General features: G+C 41.3%; 1 protein-coding gene across 24 annotated transcripts in view; it reads left to right on the top strand.

The window, feature by feature from the left end:
- Positions 1–14,192, top strand: part of TEAD1 (TEA domain transcription factor 1) — a 176,268-nt gene that overhangs the window by 66,016 nt on the left and 96,060 nt on the right. For all 24 annotated transcript variants that reach the window (XM_083725524.1, XM_083725535.1, XM_083725536.1 and 21 more), the window contains one exon: positions 1,648–1,901. In XM_083725524.1, coding sequence (XP_083581650.1) covers positions 1,754–1,901 — 148 coding nt within the window. In that variant the 5' untranslated portion in view covers positions 1,648–1,753. The remainder of the gene's footprint in view (positions 1–1,647; positions 1,902–14,192) is intronic.

The raw sequence follows: 14,192 nt of genomic DNA, 5'->3' as shown, positions 1-14,192 counted from the left end.
TGGTCAAGTAAAAGTAAATATTTTAGATACCCATTTTCCATTAAAAAATTTGAACCTAGAAAGTTTGCCAGTATGTGTAGCAAAAGTAATATAATTTCAAAATTTTGCTTTCCCAAAGAGTTTCTTCATACTTATGCTAGCTCAGTACAAGGCTTAGGCCTCAGAATTCCTTCAATAAAAACAAACAAACAAACAAACAAACAAACAAACACAACAAAACCCATACAGAAATTAAAAACAACAGAAAACAGTATTCAGTCAGTATTCACAGATAAGTGTAATTTCTATGTGGAATTTGTTAAAAGTTCATGAGAATGGATTTCCACGTGGTGGCCCAGAAGTATACAGTTCATCTGTGCAGGGGTGTTTATACATGTGATCCCTGTGACTTGTGTAGATGCAATGGCTCAAAGAACCATAACAGCTTGTTCCATACTAACATAGTAAGTTCTCACCTCCTTTGTATAATATCTATCTGAGAAAGCACAATCCTGGAAACAAATATTTCAATATCTGATTTTTGCTTACAGTCCTTATGCCTGATGAGTCTCTTGAGTTCATAGAATGCAAAGATTCTAAAAGAAATTCGTTTCTTCAATCAGAACTTTCATTCTCTCACATTTCTCCTTAATTTACCTATTATTTTGAAAAAAAGTAGAAACCTATTAGTACTGACATCTGGCTTGTTAATTTTTTTTAAAGGAAGGTTAAATTGAAGCAAATGTTTTTGGGAGGTTGGTTTTTCTTTTAAGCCAGTCTTTGTCCACTAGTGTACATTTTGTCCTTAATGATATTCAGCTATGCTTTGACAGGTTGAGGCAAATTAATTCCTGATGCTTTCTTCACCATCCTTAGTGGGCTTACCACTGTGAAAAACTCAGCCTGATACCACAGTCTTTTGCCTAGAGCACACCTTCATATCAGCAGTACATCTCCCACAAATATAAGAGAAACATTGATGTTATCTGTGAGTGGAATGGAGTTAGCAGGTGCTGTCACATTAGATTATTTCTTATTGCCTTGATTCCACATCTGGAAGTGAGATTTAAAAAAAAACCCAAAAAACTTTGTTCAATATCCAACACTTTTCTGAAACAGGTGTAAAATCTGGCCTGTTTACCCTTTCCTTTAGGTGTCATTTATTTTTAAACTCTTGGCCACCTTTTCTTCTTCGGGCACGAACTGTGCCATTCATATAGGTCAAGTAAGGGAAGTGTGCTGATTTTCCATCTGTGCCAGAACTCCTGAGGTGAATTAAAATAGCATAATGGCCATTTTTAAATAGAACAGTTTCCTTAGATGTAGTCTTTAGCTTCTAGAAACCCTTATAGTTATTGTTCGGATGAAGTCCGTGGAACCAACATATTTGTTCCAAACTTCCAGTCTTGTAATAAATATATTACACTTGCTGTGAGATTAGATACACCATGAAATATTCTAACCCATTTATTTGTTAGATACAGACAAAGGTAAACTGGCCAATTTCAGTCTGGTTCCACAGAGAAATAGAACTTGGGGGTTATTTTCCATTAGTTCTCGGTTTTTAAATTCTGTAATAACATTTTGTGGTTCTGTTGTACTGGTTACTAAAACTAGTCAAGGAAAATTAACCTAAAACTCTTGTCTTTGCTGTTTCCCCCTTTTTAGATTTATTCTCTTAAAGCTTCCAGGCTAAGGCTTGGAGAACCCAGCCATCACCATTGAGCCCAGCAGCTGGAGCGGCAGCGAGAGCCCTGCCGAGGACATTGAAAGAATGAGTGATTCTGCAGATAAACCAATTGACAATGATGCAGAAGGTGTCTGGAGCCCAGACATTGAGCAGAGCTTTCAGGAGGCACTAGCTATATATCCCCCTTGTGGGAGGAGGAAAATCATATTGTCTGATGAAGGCAAAATGTATGGTAAGTCATACAGATCCAGCCATTTTGAAAACAATTCAATAAATATTATGTAAAGTTGTTCATGTGCACAGATTAAAGGGCCACCTTCTTAAGAAATAAGCAAGTGCTAGCCATCATTATTGGGCGAGCTAATGAAATTAGTGGCATCTTGTTCTGCTTTATATCAGGACGTAACAGAAGGGAGAATGACCGCACTGACCAATAATTTTAAAAAGGAGAAGAAACTCCTGTTGTGGTAGTTTGATCTGTTGTAAAAGTGTGGCAAAATCTTAGCCCATTCAGAGCTGTAAAGAAACTATAAATATCCCATAATGTGCATTAGATCAAACTTGTGTGCATTCGTTTTGCTTTTTCTCCTTTTTCCTGATGGAGCTGAGAATTTTATGGAAGTGTCTATTACAGGATTTTTAGAACTGATAAATTGCTTCTTTATATTAATCTTGAAGGTTTCATCAAAAGCTTTAAATACCTTCAGATAGTTCTGTGTATTTAAAAGAAACATGAAATATTAATTCATAAGGTGGTGTCCTTGTTTGTATTGAAAATACATACATCACATTAAAAGATGTAATCCAACTTGAATTTGTATTTGGCAATGCATTTGTAAGAGCTCAATGGTAGATAAAGCACTTTTATTGTATACAGTTTATTGTAAGTTCACTAACTTCCACCATCGTTTCAGTTAAGTCACCATAGAGTCTTTTCTTCCAAGTTGGGCTGCCATAGATTATCAGTTGTGCTGACAGTATTTTGTACATATATTTGATGTTTATCCCAGCTAGGGGATAAATTGTTTTTACTTTTTGTTCTTTCCGAGTTGCTCCAGCTAATCTCTTGACTTTGGAGACTTAAGCTTCTTTCCCCTTTCCTTCAGTCCCTTCCCTTTCAGAAAATATTGCTGACTGCAGAGTCCCCACCCCCACCCCCCCTCGTTCTGGCTTCTCGCATTGTGGAAAGCAGATGGCAGGTTGTTGCTGTGCTCTTTATTCTCCCCTAATCACTGAGTGTTTAGCGATTTCTGTCTTTTGTGCAGCTGGGCTTTCCAAGCGATGCGGAATCCTTACCTGATGAATCTTTCTGTGAGCATTAGAGAGCAACTTATTCCTCCACAATTGCAAATATGTTTCGCACAATGGGGTGTTTTGTCTTGAAACGCAGGCTCTTCCCCAGAAAGGATCAGTAGGAATCTGCAGAGCAAACTAGCATGCACTGTAAGTGGAAAGCAGATGGTATTGCAGCTGCCACCAGCTGTGTACCCCCCTCCCTCTCCCCCCCCCAGTACTGGTTGGATGATGTAATGGAAACAAGGGGGGGGGGAATTCTTTCTGTGGTGTTGGAGTCTCTCACAGCCTGTCAGTGTCACAGAGAGGGAGAAACAGACCTTAAGGCGTTAGTTTGCAGCTGTCATGTGACCCTTGAAGCCAAATGAAACATAATGTCTGGAAAAATAGGCTTCTGATGAAGCATCTCAGCTGCTGTTGGCAGAAACTTTCGAGGCCTCCTTCCTCCGGCTGCTGGATTCCCCCCTCCCCTTCTTACAATTTCCATCAGACACCACAGTTTTCCTTCTTTCCTTGGCTTCCCCTCCCGACACTGGTATACCTCCGTCATTTTTGTTATGTTTTAGTGATCCATGTGGTGATGGTAGTTTCTTATCACAAAATGAGGAGAAATTTGTTTTATGTGGTGGTTACATTCCCTGAAGAAGAATACCAAGAGGTTTTCTACAAAGGAGGCTTCATATGATTAGGATGTTATAGCCTGGTACTTGAAATTCCTTCCCTCGCTCATGGAACTAACTGTATTATAAATTAATTTTTGAAACAGGTCTTTTACATGTGGTGCATTTAGATTTGTTCTTATTATCATTATTCATTAAATTTGTATACTGCTCTTCATCCAAAGATCTCAGGTTCACAGCCTAAAAATACAAGACGAAAACATAAAATACATAATAGAAATAAGAATGAAAGCAAAACAAACCAATACCCCCCCAGTAGCATTATTTTTCTGTAGTTGCCTGACAAGAGAGCACTCTGTACATCCGTTTCCACTAGAATTTGAACCAGGTAAGATTTGTCCAATAGCAAATTCAAAATAATGGTAAAACTTGAGAAAAAGATCTGGGTAGGGGAGCCATTGAGGGTACTGTAAATATAGTGGTGAATTCATTATTATATTTTATTTAAAATATATACTTATTTAATATTTATGCTGCTTTCAATGTCCTTTCAAGGTGGCTCACAATTTCAACCATAACACAACACAGCAAACTAGCACTATCAATGTAGGCATGATGAAATAACACATTTTTGTAAAACAGGTTCCCTTGTTACGTGTACTCCCTGATTGTACATTGTTTTATTGTACAATAAAAGCCAGTGTGGTGTAGTGGTTAAGAGCGGTAGTCCCGTAATCTGGGGAACTGGGTTGGCATCTCCGCTCCTCCACATGCAGCTGCTGGGTGACCTTGGGCCAGTCACACCTTGAAGTCTCTCAGCCCCACTCACCTCACAGAGTGTTTGTTGTGGGGGAGGAAGGGAAAAGGAGATTGTTAGCCGCTTGGAGACTCCTTAAAGGGAGTGAAAGGCGGGATATCAAATCCAAACTACTACTACTCTTCTTCTTCTTCTTCTTCTTCTTCTTCTTCTTCTTCTTCTTCTTCTTCTTCTTCTTCTTCTTCCAGAAAACCAAGCGGCATTGCTGGTGAGGAATGCTGATAACTTGAACACGCTTCACCTATGAAGGTGGTCTGAAAATCACAGAAAGCCCTAGTCCCAAATGAAAAAGGTGTGTCTTCACACCCTCCGTAAGATTTGATAAGGAGGGAGCTAGTTGTACCTTAGTTCTACAGAAGAGTTCCACTTCCCCATGCCACTGACCCTTGTGCTACACTTAGCAGCTGGAATGCAAGAAGGTCTCCCCAGCGGTTCTTAAGGCCTTTTAGCATATTGGCATCCACTGGGGTGGTGCTACAGGATCCCAATTGAAAACAATGTTCACCACTCCTGGAGGCTGTGTTCTGCATTATATCTGCAGTTTTCAGACCAACTTTATAGGTGGCCCCACACAGAGTGCATTTCAGTTATCGGTGTTCCTTACTGCTGACGCCACCTGGTTTTCCTGTGGCAGTGTACAGTAAGGGAGTACTCACAAGCAATGAACCTGTTCTTTAAGAGAAAGTGCAACCTCAAATCCCAGGCATAAGAAGCACCCACCAACAATGCCTGCATCTGGCTGGATTTCAGCTTCAGTATGTTAATCTTCATCCAGCCTACTACTAGCTCCAGACACTTGTACACCTTCACATGATTCAGATGGTATGAAAAGAGGAGAAACTTGGTGGCACCTGCCTATTGGTGACATTGTGCCCTCAGTCCTCAGAATGACAGTCCCCAGTGCCTTAATGTAGAAGTTAAAGAGCATAGGGGCTAAGGTGGAAGAGATCTGAGTACGTTCAGAGGAGATTGAGAGGAGATATGATAGCCGTATTCAAATATCTAAATGGCTATCACATGGAAGATGGAGCAAGCTTGTCTTCTCTTATGCCCAAGGGAGTAGGACCTTGACATAATGGATTCAAGTGACAAGGAAGGAGATTCCAACTAAACATCAGGAAGAACTTCTGATAGTAAGAACTCCTTCCTTGGAGGTTTTTAAGCAGAAGTTGGATGGCCATCTGTCAAGGATGCTTTAGTTGAAATTTCGGGGGGCTGGACTAGATGACCCTCAAGGTCCCTTCCACTCTACAATTTTATGATTCATTGGACTCCCACAGCATACTTGCAAAAGGGCTGATCAGCAATTTAGCAAATATATCAAACATGCATTTTTATTTAATTGCTATTACAGAACTGCTATACACAGTTTAGATTTTTTTAAAAAACACACACATTAAAATTCAGTTGGTATTTTTATATTGTGGCAATTCAGTGTTCAGATTGTAGCTGAGCTTTGATTTAAGGTACTGCCATAATTCTGGGGAAAAAAGAGAAGTACTCTGGGGAAATGCAGATGACTGCGTTAGTAGAATTTATATCCTGACTCTTTCTCATTGGATGAACTCATGTTTTCATTCTTCAAGCTGAGCAACTGCTTTGTAGTGTTTGAGGATTTATTGAAACCATGCTATGTTTTTGAGGACTTTATAATAGAGTCTTATGGCCCTAATAGCATAATTGTTCTCCAAGGATTTTGAAATCAAAACACTGTAAGTGTTTCTAGATACCGTGTGGAATAATAATAATAAAAAAAGAATACCTTCTGGTGGCATTCTAAGCTTATTTATAGTGGAGATATTGCTGTATTCCAAAGCTTTGACAGAGTTTGGAGTATACGGTAATTTGACAGCCACCCATGAACCATTCAAGACAGAAGTTCAAAGTTAGTACCAGTTTATTTTCTGGTTGAAATTGTCTTTAAAGTGATAACCACCAGAGCAAAGAAAGTGGGATGCCGGTAGCTATTTTTTTGATGGTAGAGGTAGGGAAAAGAAGTGGAGAAAATGCGACCCAACTAATTAAGAGGTTGCTGTAGATCCTCTTAAATCTAATGGATGCTTTTTAGTCCATCAAATGTTTTGCTCCTTCCAAAAGTTTCACTTCTGGAGACTCGGGGCTAAAGCGTTCTGACTGTTTCATACTTTTATCCTACCCTATGAGTAGTAGGTGTGCCACACAGGGCTAATTGACTCTGAATCATTAGCAATTCATATGTTGTTAAATAATAAAATCAATCTCTTGAAAAGCAAACAACTCTTAACTCAAGCAGTCAACATTTCCTTTGTGAATTTTTTTGTTGTGTGGTGGCTACTTCTGTTGATGTTTGTACCATGACAGATGCAACTAAAAATACAGAATGTTTCCTTTGATTGTAAATCTTGACTCTGGTATTATTCTCATTCATTAAATCCAGTAGTTGTGGCCTTTTGATTGAAAGTTAGTTGTCTGATCTGTATTTGTGGTTAGCTCAAAGTGTTGGCCTTTTTTGTTAGTTTTTTTCTGGTGATCCCTATGCACTTTATTTTCAGGATACTTGCCTGTATGTGTCTCTCCTTCAGAAGGACTATATCCAGAAAAGGCACTAATTTTCTTTGAGCACTGTTTTGATTTGTAACCTGCATTTGTCAAGGAATTATGGGTTATGGTTGCTTTGGGCTTTATATGGAAAACATAAATTGAAGGAGTGGGGAGAGAAAGAAAGGTTAATGGAGGATTAGCCTGGCACAGGTGTGAGACGTGTTCTAAGACAACACCTAGAGTTTGGGTAATGATGATTCTCTGGTGGTGAGGCAAGTTTGTCATGAATTTACTGCTCTGCCAATGAAGTTCTAATTGGCCTCAATTTACCCTTCAGAAGAGTGTAACATTCAAATACTTTGAACGCTCAAGGTGCACCAGTAGGGTCTGTGTGTGTTTTAATTTGACGATCTGCTACATAGAGGTGCTGACTGAAAATGAACAGACACTTAAAGGGGGGAAAATGCATTCCCAAATTAGTGGTAATCTGAGTTTGTATTGTACCTGATTACGGGCATCAATGATATATTTCCATGCCTCAGGTTAAAATGCTACTCTTGGAGGAGTCAAATTTTACATCCCTGGTATGAGGCAGTGTTATTTTAAAAGCTTCATTCATATGTAGAATTATTGCTAAAATGTTTTGTAGATGTCACTTTTTTGAAATAGGAGAAACAAAATGTTTTAAGTTGCCATAATTGTCTGATTCACCACTAAGTGTATAGGATTTTTTCCCCTCTTGTTCGTTTTAACTTCAAGAAGTTCCATTTTCATTACTACTGCTATAAAAATGTAAGTCATAAAGTTTGCACAGCATTAAGGACAAGTATATCTGAATCCAGAAGTAGCATTGGAAGAGATGAAATGCCAGATGTGAAGTATTGGGTTGCATGTTTATTCAACTGTTACTGTAATCATTGTACAAAGATGTAGCCTTGCAATTTCTGTCTCACAGCAACATACACAAAATATACCCCAGTGATGAGGCCTCTCGGATGGTAGCTGGTGGATAAGTTACAGTACACAAACCCATCCACACGTATTTTTGCAAACTAAATGGTTGTTATGCAGACATTATATTTGTTCGTTCAGTTGTTTATTTGTCACGCTTGCATTCTGCCCCTTTGCTAAGCAGATCAGTAGTGAACATTTCTTCCCTCATCTTATTCTCACAACAACCTTGTGAGACATCTTTGGCTGGGGGAGAGGGAGGGAGTCATGACTAAACAGGGATTTGAATGTTGGTCCTTATGGCTCCAACATGCACTTCACATTTGTTATGGCACACTGTTTCAGCTCATACTGGCTACACTATGTGACCCATACCTGCATACTTTGAAATCAAAGGTTTGATCAATGTGCAAAAATGTTTATGAAATGAAATGCAATTTCCAACAAGCTTATCCACTAACAGCAGCAACAACAACAACAATAATATCCTGTCCATCTGCCTGGGTTTCCCTAGCCACTCTGGACTGGGGTATCAATAATAAAATTATCTTTGCTTTGTATGAACAGAAGAATAGACTGCATTACTATATACCAGGCAGGTCCAACAGGTCAATCGCAATCTACCGGTTGATCGCGTGGTGTCCATGGTAGATCACGGTCGATTGCATGACCCTGAGCAATCGTCTCCCCCCAAAAAACCACCTCATCAAGTTTGGCTTTCCTTAAAACAACTTTGGCTTTCCTCACCCCCAAAATGCTCAACAACTTTGCCTGGCAATGACAATGAATAGATCACAGCAAGTATTTTAATACTGTGAGTAGATTGCTGTCTCTTTGGTGTTGGACGTGCCTGCTATATACCAAGTGAAGGAGAAGGGAGATATTGGTAGTGGTCATGGGAGGGAAGAGGGAGAAGGGAGGAGGTCACATGAACCTCCAATAGCTTCTCCTACTGCCTTTGTGTGCAGGCTGCTGTTTACCTCTTTGCCCACCTATTGGTCCTCCACATAGCGATGTTCCCTGTCTATGATAGACTGGGTCATGCCATAGAGCTTTTAAGTGAATCTACTTCATGGGCAGGCAAACTAAGGCCTGGGGGCCAGATCTGGCCCAATCGCCTTTTAAACCCGGCCTGCAGACAGTCCGGGAATCAGTGTGTTTTTACATGTGTAGAATGTATCCTTTTATTTAAAATGCATCTCTGGGTTATTTGTGGGGCATAGGAATTCGTTCATTTTCCCCCAAACAATATAGTCCGGCCCCCCACAAGGTCCGAGGGACAGTGGACCGGCCCCCTGCTGAAAAAGTTTGCTGACCCCCTGATCTACTTGCTCATGTTAGCTACTTTGGCATCACTCCTAATAACAGCAAACTGAGCTGTGACTGAGAATATAAATGAGGATAATTTTTATTTTTGGGTAGGTTAAGTATCTGCGATTTCTGAAAGATCCAAAACATGTGTCAAAAGGCTGTGATCTTTACATTAAACTAATCCAGACATATTGACTTCCCACTGAGGTTATTTCTTTGCTTTAACTCATCATCCTGTTTGTTGCAACAGGCACAACATTTCTAGAGAGCTGGTGTTCCAATTGTTACAATTATGCTCTTGAACTCCAGCTTCCATTATGACTGGCCACTAGCTTATCTAGATGAGAAGATGGAAGTTTTAGTTCAACAAGATTTAGGGAGTCAAGGCTGAAGAACACTGGTCCAAAGATGTCTCTAGCAAAATCCAGAAAACTGACATGCAAACATTTCACCATTATTACTTTTAACAGTTCTTGAGCATCACACATGCCCAGAGAGAAAAAGTATCCAATGCTGTCTGGATCACCTCTCCTCATAAAACTGATCTGCAACAGTCATCTGAGGCTCTTCTTTGTGTGCCTCCCCCATAAGAGATCTGGAGGGTGGAAGCATGAGAATGTGTGTGATGGCTCCCAGTTTGTGGAATGCTCTTCCCAGGGAGGTTTGTCTGGCACCTTCATTATTATAGGTGCCAGGCAAAAACATTCCTCTTCAGGCCTTGGACTGATTAACAGTCTATGTCAGGGGTCAGCAAACTTACCGTGCCTCGGGTCGGTGTCTCCAGCGCCGATTGTGTGGCAGGGCGGGGGAGCGCGTGCCCATACGCGTGCTCATACACTATTTCCGGTGCACTTCCAGGTCGGAGGAGTACTGGAATTAGCTTGTGCGCATGTGCAGGGGCCTCTTCCGACCCGGATGTGCACTGCAAATAGCGCTTGCGCATGTGCAAATAACGTGCATGTGCAATTAATGCAAGGTATTTCTGGTGCTCCTCTGACCTGGAAGTGGGCAGCCGCACAGCGCCGGTAAGAGTGGGCAGTGGTGGCAGGGGGCGCCACAGGCCGGATAAATGAGTCCCTCAGGCCTTATCCGGCCCATGGGCCTTAGTTTGGGGATCCCTGGTCTATGTCCTCTTAAATGTGTTTGTGGGAAGTGGGGCATTATTGTTTGTTTTGTTCTTGTTCTTGTTTTTATTATGTTTTTATTCTGTATTTTTATGTTATGAACTGCTCTGAGATCTTTGAATGAAGGGTGGCACACAGACTTAATTAATAATAATAATAATAATAATAATAATAATAATAATAATAATAATATCTGTTAGCTGTCTGAAGGGATTAAATCTATGTCTTCTCTTTTCTGAGATGCTGAACATGATATTTCAGGAGGAAAGCTGGCCAGACGTTCACATGCTAACACTACTACAACGGCACTGTTTGTGTAGACAAAACAAAAGAAGTTTACCTTCTAGTGTTCATGTAAGGATGAAATTGGATCCAAGGATTTGATTGTCTTCAAGAGACCTGAAAAAATCCACTTAAGACATGTTGTCAACTTGCTTTGATTGGCATAGTTGCAGGTAGAGATTTTGTCCATTGAAAGAAAAAGCCCTGGAAATAGAAGACTTTCTTTTAAAATATTTGAATCGTACATGGAAACTTTTGCTTGTTTCCACACAATCTGTTCATTCCAGTGCAATTTCCCTTACCTTTCCTTAATGCGGAAAGGAAGAGTGTGCAACAGGAATTTGCTTGTACCTGATTGTAGCCTACCTGCAACACAACTACAATCTTGAGGTGGCCTTTTGGTAGCTGAAACAGGGGTAATAATAATAATAATAATAATAATAATAATAATAATAATAATGTGAAATGCGTTTTTCCTATAAGATACATGATGCCCTTGGGAAATGATATAATTAGTATATGCTTTTTGACACTTAGGACATCTGGTTTTGAGGCCCTGTTGTGTCCTTGTTTTGTTTGTTTGTTTGGTTATTTAACTGCTTTAAAACATTGCTTTCAGGGGCAAGGCAATATTTTTGACCTCCTAACTCCCATCAGCCCCGGCCAACATGGCAAATTGCAAGAAATTATGGGAATTGTAGTCCAAACACTGCACGGGAGGGCCACAGGTCCTCCCATCCTACTTTAAGGTGTTGACAACTCAACCCAATACAGGGTTTATCAGATTCAAATACAATATTTGATGAATTATTGTATTTTAATATTTTGCCTTTCGAAAGTTGTTCTATAGTGGCACCTGCTAGAAAGATTGCCTCTGACCAGGTATTTAAGCAGCCTGACAGCTAACTGGTGATAGGTGGTCACATGCTCTTCCCCTTTTGTCTGCTGCTGTTGGTTCCTACTTTGGACCTAGAAGCCACTGGGCAGCTTTGCCTGAAATTACCATTGCACCATCATATTGAAATGGGTGTACAGCCGTTTGTTATCCTGCCTTGATCAGCTGAAGGAAAGGAGGAGGATGAAGCCATACATGAGGTTTGCATAAAGAGCTAAAATCTGTTTTAGTTCCTGCAAGAGGATCATCCAGCCCTGCCCCAATGGAAAGGTGAAGCCTCCTTACTTTATAAATGTCCCCGTATAGCACAGTGGTGCAGAAGGAAGTTTTGTTTTGTTTTGTTCAGAGGAAAGCTTACAGCATTTGGGGCTTTCTAGCTTAGTGAAAAGGGAAGTAAGATGTGTTTAAGATGTAATAAGGTGTGGAGAAAGTGGATCGGGGGAATATCTATTTTACAGCACCAGAACTCATGGGCATCCAATGAAGCCGAACATTGGAAGGTCCTGGACAGACAAAAGAAAAAGGTACTTCTTTACACAACCCATAATCAAATTATGAAATTTGCTCCCACAAGGTGTAATGATGATCACCAGCCTGGATAGCAGTGGCTTCTAGCCTTGATGGCTCCCCCCCCTTCACTGTCAGAGGCAGTATGAATAACAGTTGCTAGGGATCACAAGCAGGGAGAGTCCTGTTGCCCTCCTGTCCAGCTCGCTGGCTTCCCATAGGTCCCTGGTTGGCCACTATGAGAACAGTCTGTTGGACTAGATGGTGCCTTTGATGCAGCAGGGCTCTTCTTGAGTTGTGTTCAGCAATGGCTGCTTTAGTGTCAGATCCAGTTCTGACACCTGTGTGAGGGTACCACCTGTGACCTTATCCCAGGACTAGGATGCTTAAATATACTTCCCCTTCAGCATGGTATGTCATATGACCATAAGCCACGAGCAGATGTACTGAATCTGGAAGGTTTACTCACGTGTAACTAGGTTTCAGTGCTTGTTAGGCAACTCCATAGTGCACTTCCTGAAAGACCAGGAAACTTCTGTAGCCTAACGCAATGTTTGGCAGGCAAGATTGGATGTCACAAAGAAGCAGACAGCAAGTGAAAATGAGAGAGAAAATGAATACAACATTTATTTAACTGGAGGCATATGATGCCCCTAGGGACGCAGGTGGCGCTGTGGGTTAAAGCCTCAGCGCCTAGGACTTGCCGATCGAAAGGTCGGCGGTTCGAATCCCTGCGGCGGGGTGCGCTCCCGCTGCTCGGTCCCAGCGCCTGCCAACCTAGCAGTTCGAAAGCACCTCCGGGTGCAAGTAGATAATTAGGGACCGCTTACCAGCGGGAAGGTAAACGGCGTTTCCGTGTGCGGCTCTGGCTCGCCAGAGCAGCGATGTCACGCTGGCCACGTGACCCGGAAGTGTCTCCGGACAGCGCTGGCCCCTGGCCTCTTGAGTGAGATGGGCGCACAACCCCAGAGTCTGTCAAGACTGGCCCGTACGGGCAGGGGTACCTTTACCTTTACCTTTTTATATGATGCCCCTATTCCAAAGGGAGCACGGAAGTGTAAATAAATTCAAGAAATGCAGGTGTATTCTCTCAATATATATTTTTTGGTCAGTATCATTTTGTTTCAGTCTTTTCAGAAATTTTTATCTGTCTCCACTAAAAAACAAAGGCATTGTGTGGTAGAAATGAGCTTCCTACTATTGATTCCTTATGCCAAAAATATTATGCCTTACGGCTGGGATTAAAAGTTGTTTTGAAAAGGGACTTCACTGCTGGAACTTCACACTGATTTCTACAAATTTCCCGACTTGGACTGCTCTGCTGTGATAAACCCTGCTGGACATCAAGAAAGAAAGACTGACTGGACATATTGGAGGGGGATGCAGACAAAGCCCTGACCTCACTGTACATGTCCCAAAGGCACCACCATAGTATGATTCAGCCCAAGGAAATATGGAAATAGGGATATATTCAGCCTACTAGAATAATCTGTGTGCATAGCATGCAGTACTGCCAACTTGAGCGCAAAAACACAGGAAAAATATATGCCTCTTGTCTTCTTCACAGGATTTGCTCCCTGAAATGTGGCTGCAGACAGTGTTGTATGGGCACCTGTGCTGCTATCTATGGAGGGATGAGTAGGGCTGGAGGCAACGTGACTCATCAGCCTGTTGTCTACCCGATTGGACAGCCAATGCCCCCCTCCCCCCGGATTTATTTTAAATTGCTCACATTGTTTTGTCTGAGTTCATTCTCTTTGGTGAAAGAGTAAATTAGTTTTGGTAACCCCTGGGCATGAAGTTGATGGCTTTCATCATTTGTACCTAGAGTCCTTTGCTTTTCAAAGTATCCTCCTTCTCAGTATGGAAGTCCCACTTTGCCCTTCTGGCTGATAGGAGGAGCTTTGACTGAGTACAGCCCAGTGGCTTCGCAGTTGAGCAGGACTTATATGACACCACTTTTGTCAGCTTCTTCTGAAGAACATAAGGAGCCCTGCTGGGCTAAATCCACCTAGTGCAGGTTTCCCAGACTTGGTGTTCTACCAGCATGTTGCCGGGGCAGATGGTAGCTGTACTACAATATGTGTAGGGCTCCACTTGAGAAAGGCAGATCTAGTGGGTCTACCTAGCTTGGCTTCAGAAAATTTCAGGATTCTTCTCCGCCACAAGTATTTGTAAAGGATCATAATATTTTCTTTATGTA

Source organism: Podarcis gaigeae, assembly GCF_964106915.1.
Source record: "Podarcis gaigeae genome assembly, chromosome: 1".
Classification (NCBI taxonomy): domain Eukaryota; kingdom Metazoa; phylum Chordata; class Lepidosauria; order Squamata; family Lacertidae; genus Podarcis; species Podarcis gaigeae.
Note: the sequence above shows the minus strand (reverse complement) of the source record. Positions and strands in the feature narration are given on the sequence as shown.